Source organism: Syngnathoides biaculeatus, chromosome 2 (genome assembly GCF_019802595.1).
Source record: "Syngnathoides biaculeatus isolate LvHL_M chromosome 2, ASM1980259v1, whole genome shotgun sequence".
NCBI lineage: Eukaryota > Metazoa > Chordata > Actinopteri > Syngnathiformes > Syngnathidae > Syngnathoides > Syngnathoides biaculeatus.
Window position 1 is genome coordinate 15,517,287 of NC_084641.1, and position 19,563 is coordinate 15,536,849.

A 19,563-nucleotide genomic window follows, 5' to 3' on the forward strand; every position below is an offset into this window, starting at 1 on the left:
TCTATCTCTATCTATCTATCTATCTATCTATCTATCTATCTATCTATCTATCTATCTATCTATCTATCTATCATCCCCCAAAACATGCATCACAGGTTAACTGAAGACTCTAAATTGCCCGTAGGTGTGATGGTGAGTGCAACTGTTTGTCTCTATGTGCCCTGCGATTGGCTGCCAACCAGTTCAGGGTGTGCCCTACCTCCTGGCCAACAACAGCTGGGATAGGCCCCAGCACTCCCGTGACCCTTGTAAGGATAAGCGGCTCAGATAATGCTTGGATGGATGATTGTTATGATCACATCCTTTGTGCACACTAATTCAATGTTCAGAAACTATTGCAAGATGCTTCCTTGGCTTGCATGTGCACCCTGTGCATCACGCAACTTTCGGGAACCATTTATACTCTTGCATAAGCTTGTTCTGCTGTAGGAGGCGGAAAATGCATGCTGTCAGCGGCTCTTCAAAGTCACTTCGTCCACAGGAATCAAATGGAACACTCCCCCCGTCCAAGTGAATCATAAGGCATGAATGTATTTTCATGATTGAAACCCACCAGAAGCTAGTTATCATTTGGAAAGTTTGGTGCTTCATATATCTAATACTTTGAATCATCCATCCATCTTCTGACCTGCTTATCCTCATAAGGGTTGAGCCTATACCATCTATCATCTGGCAGGAGGCAGGGTACACCCTGAACTGGTTGCCAATCAATCGCAGGCCATATAGAGACAAACAACGAGTCGCACTCACAATCACACCTTGGGGGAATTTAGACTCTCCAATGATTGCATATTTTTGGAATGTGGGAGGAAATCGAAGGGCCTGCAGAAAAACCATGCAGACACGGGGAGAACATGCAAACTACATGCAGAATGGGTCAGGATTTGAACCCCGGTCCTCGGAACTGTTCGGGAAATGGTCTATCGCCCAACATTCCACTTTGAATAATTTTGAAGTGGAACGAGGGCATCATTTCCTTTCATTGAGGATAAATTCTTAGATAAATAATTGTGTCTCTGGGGTTCCACAGTACTTGTCAAAACAATAGTTATACTTTGAGTTAAAAATTATTTTTTTTTTCTGTTGACAACACTCATATTTAAAAAACACCCACTCAAAATATCTTTCTGATCAAATTTCTCAAACAAAATCAATGGAAATGCAATTCCAGTTTAAGCTCCCTTTTCAGAAGAAAGATTGCACTCAGAACAAAACAGTGAAAATATTTTTTCCCCATATTAAACTGCAACCATTGAAAATGTGAGAACAAACCCTAACTGTACGCAATGTATTAGTCTTCCTTGTTCTTCTATGGAATCTATTTGCAGTTGGCAAACCACTTTAATGTCACAGTACTGCGACCAACTGATATCCAAGGAAAACAATGTAAATTGATGGTAGCTGGATTTCCCCAAAATTTCACACTTTGTTTTAACCAGGTCGGGTATTGACTTTAGTAATAATTGTGCGTGTGTGGTACATTCAACTTGATCTAACAAGTTATGTCACTCAAACCAAATCCATGTGGCAACACCAAACAATTCTGCCAGCCAACCGTTTAGCGTGGTTCGAATGACAAAACGTTCATGACGTGACATATCGAAGTGATGTAGTGCTCATAGTCCCTCCCCCTTTTGCGGTGTAAAACAAGGAATTGAGTGCTGCCTTTTCAGTTCATAAATGTTCATTTGTTCTCATAGTATTTATCAGATTTTTGCGGGAGGCGCATATATGTTTCTTTAACCTGAATTCTCTCTTAATTAGAAACACAAAATTAGGTTATCTTTAAGAGTCAGTATTGTTTTTTCGCATTGGATAGTAAAATATACTGACGGGATCTTGTGTTATCCTGTGGGGTGATACATTAGCACGATTTCCGATGTACTTGTGGAGTCAATACGTCACACACAAACAGCAGATATTACAGTACAATTGAAAAGGTCCAACATAAATGAATGACGGTCAGATAATTAACGGCTTGTAAAGAGGCTATAACCTGGCTGCTGCTCAAGCTTTAATTGTTCAGCAGTCGTGTTAACGGTAACTTTTTTTTTCATGCCGATGTATTTAAGACATATTGTCAATAGATAAATAGGCTTACCCCAACATCAAGGTGATGAAACTTTCGATGACAGGCCATCATCGGTCCGATGTGTTCCTTGACTGGGTACAATCATTTGGCTCCACACTCGTGTCCTTTGAATCCTTCAGAGCAAAACGCTGATTCCAGACACTTTCACCAAACATCTTTCACTTTTGCTGATGTAGGAGAAAGAACTGTAGCAAACCAGCTGGGAATGCACGTTGGAAGCCCTTACATACAGTAGGTCTTGTGTCAGTGCCTGCTGGAGCAGCATCAGGATAATGGGTACTGGTAGGTAATTGTGCAAGTGAAATTTGAGGGAATGAAAAACAAGGATGATCCAAGACTGTGGAATTTAATTTAATGTACACAATAAAATAATGCATTAAACCTTTTGCATTCTTCCTAATTTGGGCCCCAGCCAGGATACCCAAGAGACACTACACTCAATCAGTAGCCTGCCGAACAATTTCAAATCATTAAATGCTAGGGATGTAACAACATTTATAGTTCACAGTTTGGTTTAATCATGGTATTAATCTCATAGTACAAAAAAATAAATAAATAAAAAAGATAGTATTGTGTCAGGTTCACCAATCAGACATTCATTGAACAGGACAATAAAGGAAGCAAAGACACTAGTTCAAGTCTCGCGAGGAGAGAGGAGGAACTGTCTCGTACAATTCACCTCTTGCACGCTCTGATTATCCTCTCCTCAGCACCTCTATTTATTTAGTTTTAAGACGCCCCTTATTTACATGGATGTTACAAAAAGGAGACGGCAAGCAAAACAGTTGGAAACAAGGTGTACATGTTTGTTCATGTGCGTGAGCATGTGTGGAAGATTGCTGAATACACGTGTGGTCATCATTTCTTTAACAGGCAGTAGTTCTAACAGTTCTGATGATTAGACGTTTTTGTTCTTGCTATCGCCTGGTAGGAGGCTGCCACGTTATCTAGAGCAAACTACAACTAAAATAAACTACAATCATACAGTAAATGATAAAAAACCTGACTATTAATGCATTCCTGTAATTATTAATTAATAGCTTCCCAGGCTTGTCTCCAAATTGCAAAGTCAGCTCCTCCAGTGGGCCATTCTAGGAATCCTTTTATCTGCTCTATTAGTGGATGTGAATTTTGCAGCAAAGTCGGATGAAATACAAATAATTTGCTTCATATTTAAAGTCAGTTCAGGGAAGTGTTGTGCTCAGACAACGCAGGTAAGCTTACATAACATAATGGGTAAAAAAATAAAGTATTCTAACCATGACTGCGAATCAACTTCTTATAAAAAGAAACAACTCAACAAAATCAAATGCACTGTGGGATGGCTCACTAAGATCAGGCAACCAATTCAGAGACTCAATCTCTGTTTCACAAATCAATGCTTAAATTTACAGTATATCCTTTCTTCCTGAAATATTGAGTGAAGTCAGAACATCACATACTGCCCTGAGGGGAAGTTGTTGCTTTCACATACTGCCCTGAAAAACAATAGCGGAACTGCTTATCATCTAGAACCAACAAAGTTATTTAATGTGAAATTCACACCATTTGTTGACTCTCAGGCCTCTAGTTCATCCAGCCCTCTATCTTCAGGAACCTGGTGGCGTCATCAAAACCCTCCTGACAGAGGGACTGCATTCCATTGATAGATGGTGGGAATAAAGCCTGGTTCAGTCGTTTGATGTTTTCCGTGGAGAACTGGGGAGACCGTACAAGCAAAATTAGGAACCAAGTGCCAGCAGATTGTGCAGCAGTTGAACCTTGCGTCCATAACAGTCCAGATTGGTCTTTCCCTCTTTGGACCAGAGGACATGACGATGATGATTTAAAAAAAAAAAAAACATTTGAAATGTAGACTCGTCAGACCACAGAACATTTTCACTTTGTATCAGTCCTTCTCAGATGAGCTCGGACCCAGAGCTGTTAATGAACGGTTTTTGCTTTGCATAGTGTATTCAATTAAATATTGATTGAACAAGATTTGCAAATAATTTTATTCTATATATTATAACCTAAAACTGAAACATGTAATGACAGCTGGTGAAAAGCAACAAACATCTTTGTGCTTAATGAATGTTTTGTTTTCCCTTTCACCCTACATACAAATGCTACGTTCCTAAATAATATCCGATTTTGATGCAGTTGAAATAAAATACTAAACTACTTGATGACAGATTATAAAAAAGCAATGAAGAGGAGGGCAACATACACACATGCACTGTTATGAGCTAAAAATATCACTCAGTGGTGCTTTCAGGCTTTTTTTGTAGACAAGTAAACATCCTACGGTGTGCCTGGATTTACCACCTGCTGTTAAATTTAGATCACATTCAAATGTTTGTTCAGTATTTGAGACCTCAATATGAGAGTCTTCTACTTTGATAATGAAGTTATCAGCAGCTGTTTGGTTTATATAAAAAAAAAAATATATATATATATATATATATTTAAATACAAAAAGCTTGACATTCAACTTCTTTGTATCAGAAGATAACATTGACAAAACAATTTTGTTTCCCCCCCAAGCATATCATACATCATGACTACTCCAGAGTCATAAAAGTACTTCAGCACACATTGAGTCTGAAATTTGTTTTCATTATTGGATTTCATTATTTATTCAGTCATCTTCCATTCCGCTTATCCCAACTAGGGTCAAGTGCATGCTTGGACAAACATATACAGTATTTCCATCCATCCATTTTTGTAGCCGCTTACCCTCACATATCTTCACACTCGCAGGAGTACCGGAGCCTATTCCAGCTATATTCGGGAAAGAGGTGGGGTACACTTGGAACTGGTCGCCAGGTAATCGCAGGGGAAATAAAAACAAATAACATTCACGCTCACATTCACACCTGCAGCAACTCAAGAGTCTTCAAGTTACCTACCCCGCGTGCTTTAGGGATTGAGGGAGGAAACTGGAATGTCCGGAGAAAACCCACACAGACACGGCGAGAACATGCAAACTCCACACAGGCGGGGTTGGGATTTGGACCGTGGTCCTCAGAACTGTGAGGTGGATGTGCTTACCAGTTGTCCGCCGTGGCGCTGGATTTTATTATTAGTATTACTTTTGGTTATGCTGGTAATAGTTAATTGTTTTTTAGTATTGGATTATTATTATTTTTATTATGCTGGTAACACAGATACATACATTACAATACATACCAATATGCTCATGTTAGCTAGCCTGAGTTGGGTTTTGAATCCAAGGCCCTTGTGCAACGGACTCACGTCATGCTGTCCAGCAAATGGGGACACTGTAATGGTTCGGCCAACAGGCAGGATTGGAAGGCTGTCTGTGAAGCCTCCATCAATCCATTTCTACTGACAAACAAATTGTACAAATAAAGCTACAGTGGCGATGAAAATAGGAAATCAGACAATTCGTGATTAGGCCAAGTACCTGTCCCCGGAACGCCACAGGTTGAAGCCCGGAGTAAACTGGGACAAAGCTGCTGGCCAGGAGTGCCTTAGAGAAGCCACAAAAAATGGCCATGTGGTTATAAAGATCAATGTATGTGATTTAGACGAATAATCCTTGAATATTTTGAACTTTAATGATGGAATTTTTTCCGTCATCTGTTAACTGGGTAATCTTGTTTTTCAGAATGTTCAAAACCTACCCAGTTGTGAGTTGTTCCATTGTTGTTGTGTGTGCTTGTTCTGAGTTTTAATTGGATTGAAGATGCTGATAGTGGATATATTTTGGATTCCAATGAAAATAATAGGTAAATTAACATTTCTGATAGCCTGGCATATACAGTATAGTTATTGCTTGCAAATTTCACTGCCATTTCTGTGATACTCTGTGGATTTTCTCTTTGCTTTATGTTTTTCCCCACTTCAGTTATTGTGCTGGCCACAGTAGTGCCGGTGTAATGGATGCCATCTTACTCTGTGTTAATGTATAATAGTAAAACCTCACTCCTCAGAGAGACTTTAAAAGAACCTTTTGCTCAGGCTTCCTGCCCAGGTGCAGCTGGACGGCAAAGGACTGCCACCATGTACTTGCAGGCAGCTAAAAGCTCGTGATCACAAATGGGTAATGGGTACAAGACAAGACGCGTCTGTGCTCAGGGCTGCTATCATTTTGCCATTAAGTTCTCACAAAAGAGATACAATAATCTCCCGCATATTTGTGGTTCACTATTCATAAATGTAACTATTTCAATGTTTTTCTTCCTGGTATTGACCAAAAGACTTGCTTTTTCGGGGGGTTAAGTGCCTTTTCAAACATAAGATGTTACAAGGTGGCTCCAAAATTCTAATAGGGAAGTATTTTATTGTTATTGTGGAAGTGTAATTGGCGCCTGAAGTGAATAGTTTAATTTGTACTTCAAATCATCTTTTCCAGGAAAATGAAAAAAAAAAAAAAAAAATGCAGTTTATGCACTTCAGCCCCACTAACACACAGAATTTGCGCGAACGTCTTTTCTTATGAGAAATATTGAACTCAACAGTCTTGTACTGTATGCAGTACTGTGTTGAACAGACAAATTCAATTTTCTCTCCAGATAAACCAGCAAGATGGAAAATGCAAGCCTAAAACACAACTGTGCCAAATGTGTGGTCCTTTCTTGCTCATCTTCTCAAATCTCCTTTTCCTAGACAAGATTGTTGAGAAAATTGTTTTTGAAGGACTGATAAGAGTCCGACCTGACTTTCAAAAGTGATATGAAATTAATTGCTAAAACTGCCTTCTACCATCTGAAGAACATATCCAAAGGGAAGGTTTGCATGTGCCAAGGAGACCAGGAGAAGGTCATCCAAGCTTTTATCTCAAGTAGAATTGTCTATTGTCATGGTCTTCTCACTGGACTCCTCACAAAAGAGCATTAAACAGCTACAGGTCATTCAGAACACTGCCGCTCACGTTCTGACCAAAACAAAGCAGTTAGACTATATCACTCCAACTCTATAGTCTTAACACTGGCTTCCAGTCATCTTTAGAATATATTTTAAACTTCTACTACTGTTCTATAAATTAGTAAACAGTTTAGGTCCTGAATCGATGAAAGAAACAGTAATGGAATATAAACCCAGAACGGCTGTGAGATTGACAGACTCAGATCAAATAATGGAGCACAGAGTTTAAAGCAAGCAAAGTGAAGCAGCATTTAGCTATTATGTTCCGCACTAATGGACTAAGTTGCCAACAGAAGTTGTGTCAGCCCCAAGTCTGAATGTTTAAGTCGAGGTTAAAAACTATTTTTCATGCATTTAGAGCATTTCCACTTTCAAAAAACATCTTGCACGGTTTCCCATTTTAATTATACTCGTATTTTCCCCCTTCATTTAATGTCTTAATAAGCTGTTTTCCCTTTTTTTAATATATGGTATACCACCGTCACCTAGAGTATGAATATATTACATTATGCATAAATATAACTGCTTTGTTTGCTTTGCTTATTGGCAGTGTTTGTGTGTATGCACCTGTATGAGCTCCTCTCTGGAGTTAAACTGACACACAATCAGGTTCTTGCCAGTTGTTAAGTGTGTCAATGAGACATGGAGGCGGTCAGATGCCAGGATGTGTGCATCAACAGGCAGAAACTCCTCAATCCCTTCCCTGCTAAGTGGAAAATACTCAAGACCCAGCTTCAGTTTCTTCAGCCCATTCTGTGTTGTGTGGTTACCGCAGCTTGGACAAGACGTTAAAACCAGGAGTGATTGCTCCAAACTTCTGCTGTCTCACATTTTCAGCAAAATCGTACGTAAATTCTTCGCAGTGCTGAAAGACAAAATAGAAAAAGCGACTATATTACGGTACATTATGAAATAAAAAGAAGCAAAATCTGCAACTATGCGGGACGGCAAACGGTGAAACACAAATGGGCAAAGGCATACTGTATATTCTGTTTTACTTAGGCTAATGTTAATTCCTCTTTCTTTCTGTCCAAGAATTCGCTTTCTTCTTTGTATTTGACCTACAGTAGCTGAATTTCCACAACCGCCGTGCAGGTTAACGGTGGTGGGAGCAGGGTTCTTAACCTGGGCCATGACCGATTCGGTTTGGGATTGTTTAGATGACATTTGTTTAGCAAAGTTTTAAGCCAGATGGCCTTCCTGACACAACCTTCTGGATTTATCCAGGTTTGGGACTGGCAACAGATGGGACTGGCAACAGATTGCACTGGCTTGTGCTCCCAAAGGGCTGCATTATATTTTTACCTAACACTTCTTGAAGAAAAAAAACAAACAAAAAAAAAAAAAACCTTTCTCTTCCCGTCTACACCAATGGTAAAATAATTTACCCCTAAACGTAGAGCCCGACTCCCTTTCCACCTGCTCTCCTTGACACACAGTAGATTAACCTTTCACCGAATTATCATGTCAACCAATTCCCACGATTTTCCTGTCAAAGTCCCAACATTCAATTCTAGGCTCCGTGCATCCCTCTTCTCTTTCTGCCTTAGAACCTGCTTTCCACCTCTCCTTCATCTTCGACCTACAGTAGTAGTATGTTTGAGCACACTGAGGCAACAAGTACTTTGTGTTTTTAGAAGTGTACTGTCTGACAGTGCATTGTAAATCCTTCAGTTTTATTTCTGCCCTTGTAATGAAAGTAAAAAAGGTCGGTGGGTTCATGTCACTGTGGTAGACATTCACAGCAGTAAACACAATACAGTAGTACCTTGACTTGTAAGCACCCCAACTTACCAAATGTTAAGGAATTTGGTCAAACTTCAGACAGGCAGGGCAGATATTTGAACCTCAGTCCTCATAACTGTGAGGCCAACGCTTTACAGTTGCCTCACTATGTCGCCCATTTAAAGTAAAGTACATGAAAAAACAAATAAAAACAAACATAACCTTACAGGCTCTGTTGGCACAAGTTTTTGTCATTGTTTTCATTTCATGTCAAAGATAGATCAACTCACTTGTCTACCAGCGGGAAGGACCATCGCCCCTTTTGTCTATTTACAACCATTACGAAAAAGTCTAAAGAGAAAGCCTGCTGTCTACCTTGACTTTCTCAGGAGCCGTAAGCATGACGGCAGCAACAAGGGCCCCAGCTGAGGACCCCGCACAGGACTTGAGGGAGGTCATCAGCTTGTCCCCATGACGGAGAAAAGCCCCCACAGCTCCCAAGTGGTAGATGCCCAAAAACCCACACGCAGCGAAGGACAGATTCACCACAGTCATCTCTGAAACGTACAACACTACTGGACTTTGACGACGTTTTCATGTGTACCTACGAAACACGGAAACACTACGAAAACTATAGTATGTTTGCTGTTACGTGCGAAAGTAGTTAATTTACAAACTTAATAGCAGCAAATCCAACAAACGTTTCATTTTCTAGGACAGAGGCTATTTGTTATTGTTTAATTGTAGACGAATTAAAATGCAATACATAAGAGTAATTCATACTTACGAGACACGATCGTACCGCAATCATTAAGTAGTGAAGTAACCGGAAACACTTGTGATTCCGACTGCAAATTTCAAAATAAAATACTAGTCAGCAAAAGGCAGACTAAATACACATCCATCCATCCATCCATCCATCCATCCATCCATCCATCCATCCATCTTCTTAACCGCTTATCCTCACAAGGGTCGCGGGGAGTGCCGGAGCCTTTCCCAGCTGTCAACGGGAAGGAGGCGGGGTACGCCCTCAACTGTTTGCCAGCCAATCGCAGGGCACACTGAGACAAACAGCCACACTCACAATCACACATGGGGGCAAATTAGTGTCCAATTAACGTTGCATGTTTTTGGGATGTGGGAGAAAACGAGAGTGCCTGGAGAACATGCAAATGCCACACAGGGGGGTGGAGGGTCCTCAGAACTATGAGGCTAACGCTTTACGAAGGTGATGCAACGTGCCGCCGCTAAATAAATACAGTCATTTTATTTGGTTTTAAAGCATTGATGGCCGGTCATACATTCCTAACAGCAATATTTAGGTAAAAATCCAAATATTTAGCACAAAATAAAGTAGTTTGGTAGAAGTAAAGCCCCTTGGAGAGTATGACTTGAGGAGAAGTTCAAAAGTCTAACATGCGGCGTCCACCAGGCTGCTCTCAGTGGATTCCTGGTCTCGACCTCTCAATTGATTGGGTGGGGTCCTTAGCCGCCACAGTGCACGCATACCAATGACAGGACACTTGTCAGGGTCATTGTGGATGCGAAACTGGGTCATACCCCGATGACTTCTTCACTGAGTGTGGGGCTACTCACTCATTGTGACAAAGAGTTTATGTCCACGCAAATTTCTTGGGTATTTCCTCACTTACGCTCTGATTCCATAGACATTTATTATCTACGTAGCCACTCCCACCACACTTCAGTTGTACAGCCGGTTAACAACGCTTGTCCTGAATGCTGCCCCTCCTGTCCTTGCCCTGTCCTATCTTGTCCTGTCTTTCCCTCACAAGTGTAACACTACTGGCCCATACAACACTCATACCTACTCTGTCATTCTTCTAGATATATGATTTATTTTCCCCATCTTATTTGCAGCCAGTGCTTTGTTGTCTTCTTTTATCTGACATTTGCTGTACTTAAATCAAAAATACTTTTCTTATATTAAATGTATGTGAGTAGCAGTTAAGGTACTCCAAAGAGGGTTTAGAAGTCATTTGAATAATTTTGTCCATCCATTCATTTTCTTTCCCGCTTATCCTCACGAGGGTCATGGGGAGTGCTGGAGCCTATCCAAAATTTTGAATTAGCATTAAAATTGGATTTGTCATTTTTTCGCACAAGGGAGGCCTAATCCTTGATTTACATTGTTGGGAAATAGTTAAACTGACTTTTTGTGTGTGTGTGTGTGTGTGGTTCCTCCCAATCACGTCTTTCAGTTCTCACTGTCATTGCACATGTGAGCATTCAAGTCGACAAGCAGAATGATGGAGCGCGCTCTCTAGCACCCCTTCCAAGGACTCCATAAATGGTGGGTACTCCGAACTGGCACAAGAAGGCAGAGGTCGGCTACCCTCTCAATGCAGCTCCCGAACCAGGGGGTAATAAGTATACCTACAGTTGCCCGGTGCCTCTCACCATGGGGAACTCCAGAGTGGAAAAGCGTTCAACCCCTCTCAAATGGACTTGTACCAGAGCTCAAGTGTGGAGAAGAGCCCAACTATATCTTGTCGGAACGTCTCAATCTCACACACCAGCGGGGGCTCCTCCCATGCCAGAGAGGTGACATTTCATGTCCGAGAGACAGTTTCTGTAGCCAGGGTTCAGATCACCAAGGTCCCCACCTTTGGCCACCAACCAGCTCCGACCCCTATGGCCGCTCCCACAGGCGGTGAGCCCATGGGAAGGGGGACCCACTTACCTTTTCGGGCTGTGCTCGGCCTGGCCCCATGGGTGCAGGCCCGACCACCAGGGGCTCGCTTTCAAGCCCCACCTCCAGGCGTGACTCCAGAGTGAGACCCCGACGACCCGTGTCCGGCCAAGGGAAACCTACATCCATTGTTTTTAATCATCACAGGGGCTTTTTGGAGCTGTGCTTTTTCTGATCCCGCATTTGATTCGGATGCTTCAAGGACGCCCCTCTGGTGAGCTGTTCTGGGCACGTCCCACCAGGAGGAGACCCCAGGGACAACCCAGGACACGTTGGAGGGACTATGTTTCCCGGCTGGCTTGGGAACACCTCTGGATCTCTCCAGAACAACTGGATGAAGTGGCTGGGGGGGAGGGAGGGGGTCCCTGCTGGAGCTACTGTGGTAGAGGTTGATGGATGGATGGATAAATTCTCCAGTGCTAAAACCATGAAAAACATTACTTGATTTTCTGAACCAGTTTCTCTGTATCACAAAGAAAGGAATTATTTTTTTAATCTCTCAAAAATGATAAATACAGTGTATAGCTTTTGAAGTCGTCTGCACGGTTAAATAAAGGTCAAACTGCTGCTGTGGCACCGCAGTGTGATTTAATTACTTCCCGAGATAAAGGGAGGAGGGGTTTTTCACTGGAAGAGAAGGAAAGGGCAAAGACATCCATGAAATTCATGGATAAAAGAAATGAAGAAGTCCAATTTCAGATATCAGACCAATTATCCAAAGCAGGCTTCTAATTAAGTTGGGGATGACAAAAAGTAACATATGGGATGTAATTCAAACCACATATGGTGCTTAGGGGTCCTGTTTGTGTGGGAGCACTGAGCTTTGAAAGTCAACACAAGGTCATACAGAATGAAAAAAAAATAAAGTAACTGAAATACTGTCTGTAAATCCAAAGATGGAACAAAAACGTCAGAATGAAATAGATAAGGTAGCCATAACACAGAATCAGTCACCTCAATTTTTATACAGAGTCTTGTTTTTTCCAGTGTTTGAGCAGATTGGGGTATAGATCGACCGGTGGATATACAGTATGCGGTTTGCATACGCCAGTCGCATTGACAGAACTCAGATGTATCGGCTTTTTATTCACACATGAAGGAGGCTTCATTCTGAATTGAAAAAATACAGAACGCTGACAATTCCACAAGGATTTCTTTCTTTCTTTCTCTCGATGGAAAAAAAAACATGGAATTGTTTGAGTTGAACCCTGCAGTGTAAATCCAGCCTCAGGGAGCTTCATTCACTCATCACTCATATTGAATTAATGTCAACGTTCAGCATAGCAATACTAGAAACGCAATTATCTTTTTTTTTTTAACTCTTGTGTACAATTCAAATTGCTTTCGAAAATTACAATTTAATCATTTTATTTCAGATTGCTGTTTTAATGTTTGCAAATATAATTCTTAGAGGTCGAACTTGAAACTTTTTTATTCAACTGGGATAGATTCTTCTCAACAGCACAGTAGGTGACCGGTTAGCACAACTACCTATTCAGTTTTGTGGGCCAGGGGTTCAAATACGACCTGTCTCTGCATGGGGATTCTCCGGGGGTTCCAGTTTCCTCCGACTTTAAAAAAAAAAAAAAACTTGCATGCTAAATTAATTGAAAAGTTTAAATTGCCTGTGGGTTTGAATGGTTGTTTTTTTCTATGTGCCCTGTGTTTGGCTGGTGACCAGTTCAGGGTCTAACTAACCTCTTGCCCAGGGTCATCTAGGATAGACTCCAGCACTCCCGCAACCCGAGTGGGCATAAGCAGTTTCGAAAATGGATAGAAGGATGGATAGATTCTTTTCCAAAATGAGGAAAAATACCTAGCTAAGAATAATTGGTTCTTATGCAACCCTAAAAGTTATGGTCTTCAGTGTGTGGGTTTTTATGTTGATGAAATATTTATATATTGTTCTAAAAATGAGTTGGAAAATAATTCTTTGAATAGGGAGAAAAAAAGACTACTTGATGTGTTTTTGTCTCAGTAGGGCACTCACATCTCTTCTCGAGTCCGTTCTAGAAAAGTACACCCTGAAGGCTCTTCCTCCAGTCCCCCCAAAGAAAGACAAAACAAGAAGCTAATTGAACAATCAATGGTGCAAGGTTGGGCAGCCTACGTAAGATTGTAAAAATCTTGATTTATTTCAAAATGCTCAGTTTGTACAACGCCAAAGTAAGAATCCTGGAGATTAAGGATAGTTCAACTATAGTGGCAGAGGTAGTTAAAACCGAATGCAGAGCAGACAGGAATTGTTCCATTTTACATTGAACAGCAATTTGATTCAAATGTGAAGGGACTTTTATTTCACCAGATAAAGGTGGATCAGAATACATTTAATCAGTAAATCAATCAATTTAGTTACACAAATCGCTACATATTTTTCATAGTGCTTATCATGTTCCAGGTCGCTGGAAGTTCCAGTCCATCCCAGCAAACGGTGAAAAATACACGACATCCTGAACTGACATTGCTAATGTAAGACAATTATTGATTGCGTGTAAATCATCTGAAGGAACCACAACACTCTCAGTGACAATAGGATACAATACATTATTTTCCCGTAGAACCTTCAGGGATTGTTCTTGAATGTCAGATTGAATGTGTTTGAAAAGCAATTTTTTTTTTAATTGATCCAATCTTGTGAGGGATGCAGCCTTGCTGGAGCATATCCCACCTGACTTTCGGCGAGAGGCGTGGTGCACTCTGGTCTGGTCGCCAGCCAATCATATGACACATGTTGCATTTGAGCCCTCCTCTGTTTTCAAACTTGTGGGCTCAGGAAGCTTTAGCAGTGTGAGCAACGTAACAACTGGGCCATCCATCCATCCATTTTTTGAACCGCTTATCCGCATGAGGGTCACGGGAGTGCTGGAGCCAATCCTAGCTGTCATCGGGCAGGAGGCAGGATACAGCCTGAATTGGTCGCCAGCCAATTGCAGTCACTAGCGTTAGCGCGGCGCTCACGTTAGCGCGGCGCTACCGTTAAACTCTTTCTGTGTACCGAGGCTTTTAACCAGGTACGCTAACGCTAGCGCATAAACCGCAAGGTTGAAATCGAGTGAAAAAAAGTCATGGCTTGTAGGCTGGAAATTACGGTATATAGGGGTGAGGGAAGAGGATTATTTGGTCCATCCATCCAGGAAATCCAATCCAATCCAGCAAAGGATTGTTGTAGCCCCCCTATCCACCGTCAAGGACTTACAAGCTGCTAGAAATAAGGCAAGACCAGGCAAAATCCTTTTGGACCCTCCACAACCTGGTTAACATCTTTTCCAGCTCCTTCCCTCAGGTACACAGTGCAAACCAAAACTAGTAGACTTTCCAACAGCTTCCTCCCTGTCGCAATTAACTTCTTAAACAGCTAATTTACAATAATATAACAATAAAGATCGTTCTGATTCTGATCTTTTCCTTATCAAAATATGATAAAATATTGAAGCTCAACCCAATACAAAACAAAACAAACAAAAATATATATTTTTTTAAAATAAGAAATACTTTAGTGGCCTACTCCTGTTTAAATTATGAAAGCACACGTGCGTCTCCGGTGTGCTGCACACAATACTGTTTCATGGCTGAATCCTGCATTAATATTCCCCAAAGAGACAAAACATCATGTCCATTCCTAATTTGGACAACATGTACAAGAGTTATAAACAGACATCCCGTGGCACCCTCTCTAGTCCATGTTCAATCGCTGAGTGAGAACAGATCGAGATTCCCCAGTAGAGTGCGGCTTGTAAAGAATGATCAATACTACGAGACACATCCATGAGCATGTGAGCCGTCTTGTTTGGGCCCCTGGTCAGAGTAAGATGTTCTCCTGCTAATTCCATTGATCTCAGCTGACCCGGAAATGCTGAGCTGGGAGGCATGAATAATTAGCTGCAGCATTCATTAAGAGTGCTCTCAAAGCCAAAGCGCAGATGCACTACACCATCACACTATAGTAACGTTCATTGAAAAGTTGATGCTGTGTAGTGAACGCATCATTTCCCCCGGTCATAATCACCATTTATGTATGCTTGTTTTCTCAAATGCTACTGAGTAATCTGTGCGCTTATTTCAAGGTAATTTACTGAAATGTCATATCGATTTCATTCAATTCACTGAAAGCATAATAAATGCTCTAGTATCATCCCAAGTCTTTATTTAAAAAAAAACTGTGCATTAAAAGTCTCATCATGACACCACTCATTTGTTGTTTTCAGTGAAAAAACAGTTCCTAGATGCCATGTTGCTATACATGTACACATTTTAACTTTAGTGTTTTTACTTCTCTGATTAACTAGAGCGTTGCTAGGCCTAACTAGAAGGCATATTTCCTGCACTAGTAGCCTTTTTTCTACAAATCTATTTGAGCATTTACAACTCTTGGCAACAGTTTTTGAATCACTGGTTCTGGGGGTGTTTTTTCAATTTTTAATTTTGGAGAAAAAAAGGGAACTCATGGATGTTCCCCAAAACACACAAAAAACATCCTTTTGAATGCTAACCATCTGGGTTCAACCAAAAAAAAAAAAAAAAACGAGAAAGAAAATTGTTGCCAGCCACATTTTTGTCAAGCAAGAAGAGAGAAAAATACATGTTAAGTAAGAGTGCTCACACCTCAGAGAGCTGTTCCACCAATTGGATTGGCATGAATCATGGCTGTAACACGACAGATGTCAACTGAGACAAAGGACAGAATTATAAAACTTCTTCAAGAAAGTAAAACATTACAAAATGTTGCAAAAGATGTGAATTGCTCACAGTCACCAGTGTCTAAAATCTGGATGAAGTACAAACAAAATGGGTAATTGTAAAAGGAAAGAGTCCCAGTAGACAAACGAGGACCTCAAACTGACAAGTTAGAAAAGTAAGAGCATTATGTTTTGAAAAGAAAAAATACACCACAAAACAAATGAGGTACAAATTGGCAGACACTGAAGTCAATGAACTGTCAGAAACCGCCTAAGGGAAATTGGATTTACATACAAAAAAGTGCAAGTCATCCTCAAGACCTAAACAGGGGAAAAAAACAACAACCAAGGCGAAAGCGGGCTAAGAAAAAGCAATCATGAACTGGGGATGAATGGATGAACGTGATATTCAGTGATGAATTGTGAATTTGCATTGGGCAAGGTGATGATGGTGGAACTTTTGTTTAGTGCCATTCTGAAAAGATGTTACTTGTAAAACATTCTATTAGTCGTATTAGTGAGGACAAAGAGCATACTAGTACACAGACCTTGAGCTGGATATCAAGGTTATCATGAATTCGGGCACAAAAGGCTTTCCATATGGTGAGAGAGATGCAGTACCGTTATATGTCTTAGAGAGTCGCAACTGGTCTGCTCCTCTCGTCTCTGCAGCAGCTGTGCTCACCTGCTTGATATTCAGCAGCCCTCTGACACAATCTTGTTCAATTATAGGTGTGCTTTATTCCCATCAAGCGGTTTATTACAATCACTTACCTGAAGAGATGTTACTGATATCCATCTATGGTATGTTTTTTTCCACATTGAAGAACCCCTGTTTGTTTATTAGTCTTCCAAACTTGTAAGCAAATGTGCTTACACTGCCTGAAAAAGAAGAATGGGATGGATAATGGTGCAGGAGCGGTTGACTGGCTGCTGAGTAGGGGGAGGGGAGGCAAAGGTTTGGTGAGGCAGTGAAAACTCTTTCTGCACACCTCCAACCAACAAAAACAATAGAATGTAAAAAATAGCAGCTTTGCATAACACAACAGCTTCAAAATCAGATTCTCTACTGCTGGCAAGAAAAAAAAGCATGTCTGTGTCGACCTCTGGTTCACCTACTTTATTGGCTTGTAGTACTGGTGGATCAACAAGGACCGCCTCTCCTACTGTTTCAGCACCAACATTGCAACCAAAGCATCAAGACTGTAAATATAATCAGATGTCTGCCATTATTACAGCAACCTCCGACTGCCTTATTTACAGGTCTAACATAAAGTGGAACCTCCGATGTCAAACACCTCCATTCTGAGATGCTGGTTGGCCTCTGATTTGTTTGAATTTAGAATTGGCTTGAAATTATTCATGTTCCTTTGTTATTGTTAACACTCTGAAATTATTTTCGGTTTAGCTGTAATTGTGTTGAGATGTTTGGGTGTAAATGCATTCCTGCTGTTCCTACGTCAGTGTGAGCTCAATTTCTGGTTTGCTGCTCACATTTGAACTCTTTGCCTTGCCATCGCTGCTATTCTACAATGCTAGATTTAGCTAAACATCAACCGTCCAGTAATCCCCTCATGGTTGTAGGGATATGGACTGAGAACTGATGCAGACTGTGAAAAACGACTAGCAATTGTTAACTTCCCCTAAAATTGTTTGTAATTGCCTATATTAGTAGTAATGAAAGTTTTCACCACCATAAATAAATAAGATATTTAGCTTCCCAAGTACCACCACAATGATCAACATTAAAATAGAGTAGCATAATAGTAGGCTTCAGTGTTCATTAAAAATTATAGAATTTTTTTATTCCTACAAATATTTCATATTGTAAGTCACTGTAACATTGCGCAAAGTTTGAATGTTAAAACGTGGTTAAGTATATGAAAATTTTAAAAAGGACTAAAACAATTATTTTTATTAAATGTACAGTATTGCACATAAATGTTACTGCTAAATATAAAGAGCAGCTCCATAAAAGTTTTTAAAAAATCCTGAAAGATTAAATAAAAATGTAGTGTACTCAAACGTAAAATACAAGTAAACCATATGGACAGCGATTAATTTGCCTACTACCAAAATGAGCCCGCATACCACTAGTGATACTCGGACCACACTTTGAGAATCACTGGCCTATTTTAAAATTTAAAGCTGATAGATAGCACAAACTATAATTCCCAAATACTTAAATATAAATTCCAACTCATTTTACAGCATTGAAATTGAAATTCAAGGGTTTAGAGATGTTTGACCTTATTAATTGCCACTCAGCAGAACACAAATGTTTACATGAGATGAAGACTCCGGCTGAATTGAATTTTTTCCCAACATACGAAGCGCTTTAGTCTCTCACTTGAGATTCATCACTTCAACAGAAACAATGTCTTTCCGCTTAGCCTGGCGTGAACTCGGTGGATTTAGAGGCATTACAGAAACAGGCACAAAAATGAAAAACAATGAGATTTTCCAAAAAGTTCTACAGGTAAATAAAAGAAAAATAATTGAATCTGTAAATGAAGAGTTTGTTTTCAAAACGAGACATAGGCATTTTTTGCAGATTTACGAAACTCGCTCCAAAATTATCCATTCGGAGCTGGATAATTTTGGTGCGAGTTTCGTAATCTGAAAAAAAATGCCCATGTCTCGTTTTGAAAACAAACTCTTCAAATAATGAACCACAAATATGCAGCGGTTCACTGTATTATACACTAACCAAGACACCCTTTGTACCATTAGCATCTTTGTTAATGTGACTTTCAGCCACCACAGCGTGATTTATTTATTTTTTTGCCACAGTTTTTACAATGGATGCTATTTCTGACACAGCTACCCATTTTGTAACCTGGCTCGTAACTAGCAATGGCTTCATTTTAGGGCAATGCAAGGAATCAAATCCATGCCTGCACAAAAAGGCACAGAATCTACCACTGAGCTAACATGCTAATGTTACTTTACATACTAGTGAGCAGCGCTTGTACAAACTGTTTTCACATGATGTTAAAACTCAAAAGACTTCAATTTTCATCCTTTTCTTCAGAGCTCATGGAACTATTCATTACATGGGGATTATACAGCAACCTACTACATTATTCACGACTCAGCGAGTAAAAACGTTGCCTCCCAGGCCAAACCTCTTCCTTTTTTTTGTTGTTGAGGGGTTTCTACTCTCAGAGGTCTCCATTAGCAAAAAGGGGCTGTCAAGTAGTGTGAAGTGAAAAGGTAAAAGCAGAGTTTGGGGCAAACTGATGTGGTGAAATGTGAATCCAAATCATTTGTGCTGCTTGCATGCACTCTGGTGTGCAATCAATTCAGATGCACAAATCAAAGCTGCTAAGAGTGCTCATTTGTTTTCCAATGAAGCTTTTAAAACTTCAGAAGTGAGGCAAACATTTTAAATGTTCCCCTACAACCCTTTTTCTACAACGGCAACCAAAGGCAAAAACATTACTGCAACTCATTTAATTCTAGGCTATGCGTTTCAGACTTAGGGG

General features: G+C 40.4%; 1 protein-coding gene across 4 annotated transcripts; it reads right to left on the reverse strand.

The window, feature by feature from the left end:
• Nucleotides 1-2,435: 2,435 nt before the first annotated feature.
• On the reverse strand, nucleotides 2,436-9,555 carry pnpla4 (patatin-like phospholipase domain containing 4). 4 transcript variants are annotated; one of them, XM_061836579.1, is made up of 8 exons: nucleotides 9,477-9,555; nucleotides 9,065-9,261; nucleotides 7,735-7,829; nucleotides 7,532-7,667; nucleotides 5,502-5,567; nucleotides 5,330-5,419; nucleotides 3,638-3,790; nucleotides 2,436-3,570 (listed from the first exon to the last, which is right to left on the reverse strand). In XM_061836579.1, exons 2-7 carry the CDS (start codon nucleotides 9,242-9,244, stop codon nucleotides 3,659-3,661), a joined length of 699 nt encoding a protein of 232 aa, XP_061692563.1. In that variant the 5' UTR covers nucleotides 9,245-9,261; nucleotides 9,477-9,555; the 3' UTR covers nucleotides 2,436-3,570; nucleotides 3,638-3,658. The 4 variants fall into 4 exon arrangements, with proteins under 4 accessions (XP_061692563.1, XP_061692546.1, XP_061692555.1 ...); XM_061836562.1 differs by having other exon boundaries at nucleotides 5,264-5,419; XM_061836571.1 differs by having other exon boundaries at nucleotides 5,264-5,419; nucleotides 9,065-9,246; nucleotides 9,477-9,554.
• Nucleotides 9,556-19,563: the final 10,008 nt, after the last annotated feature.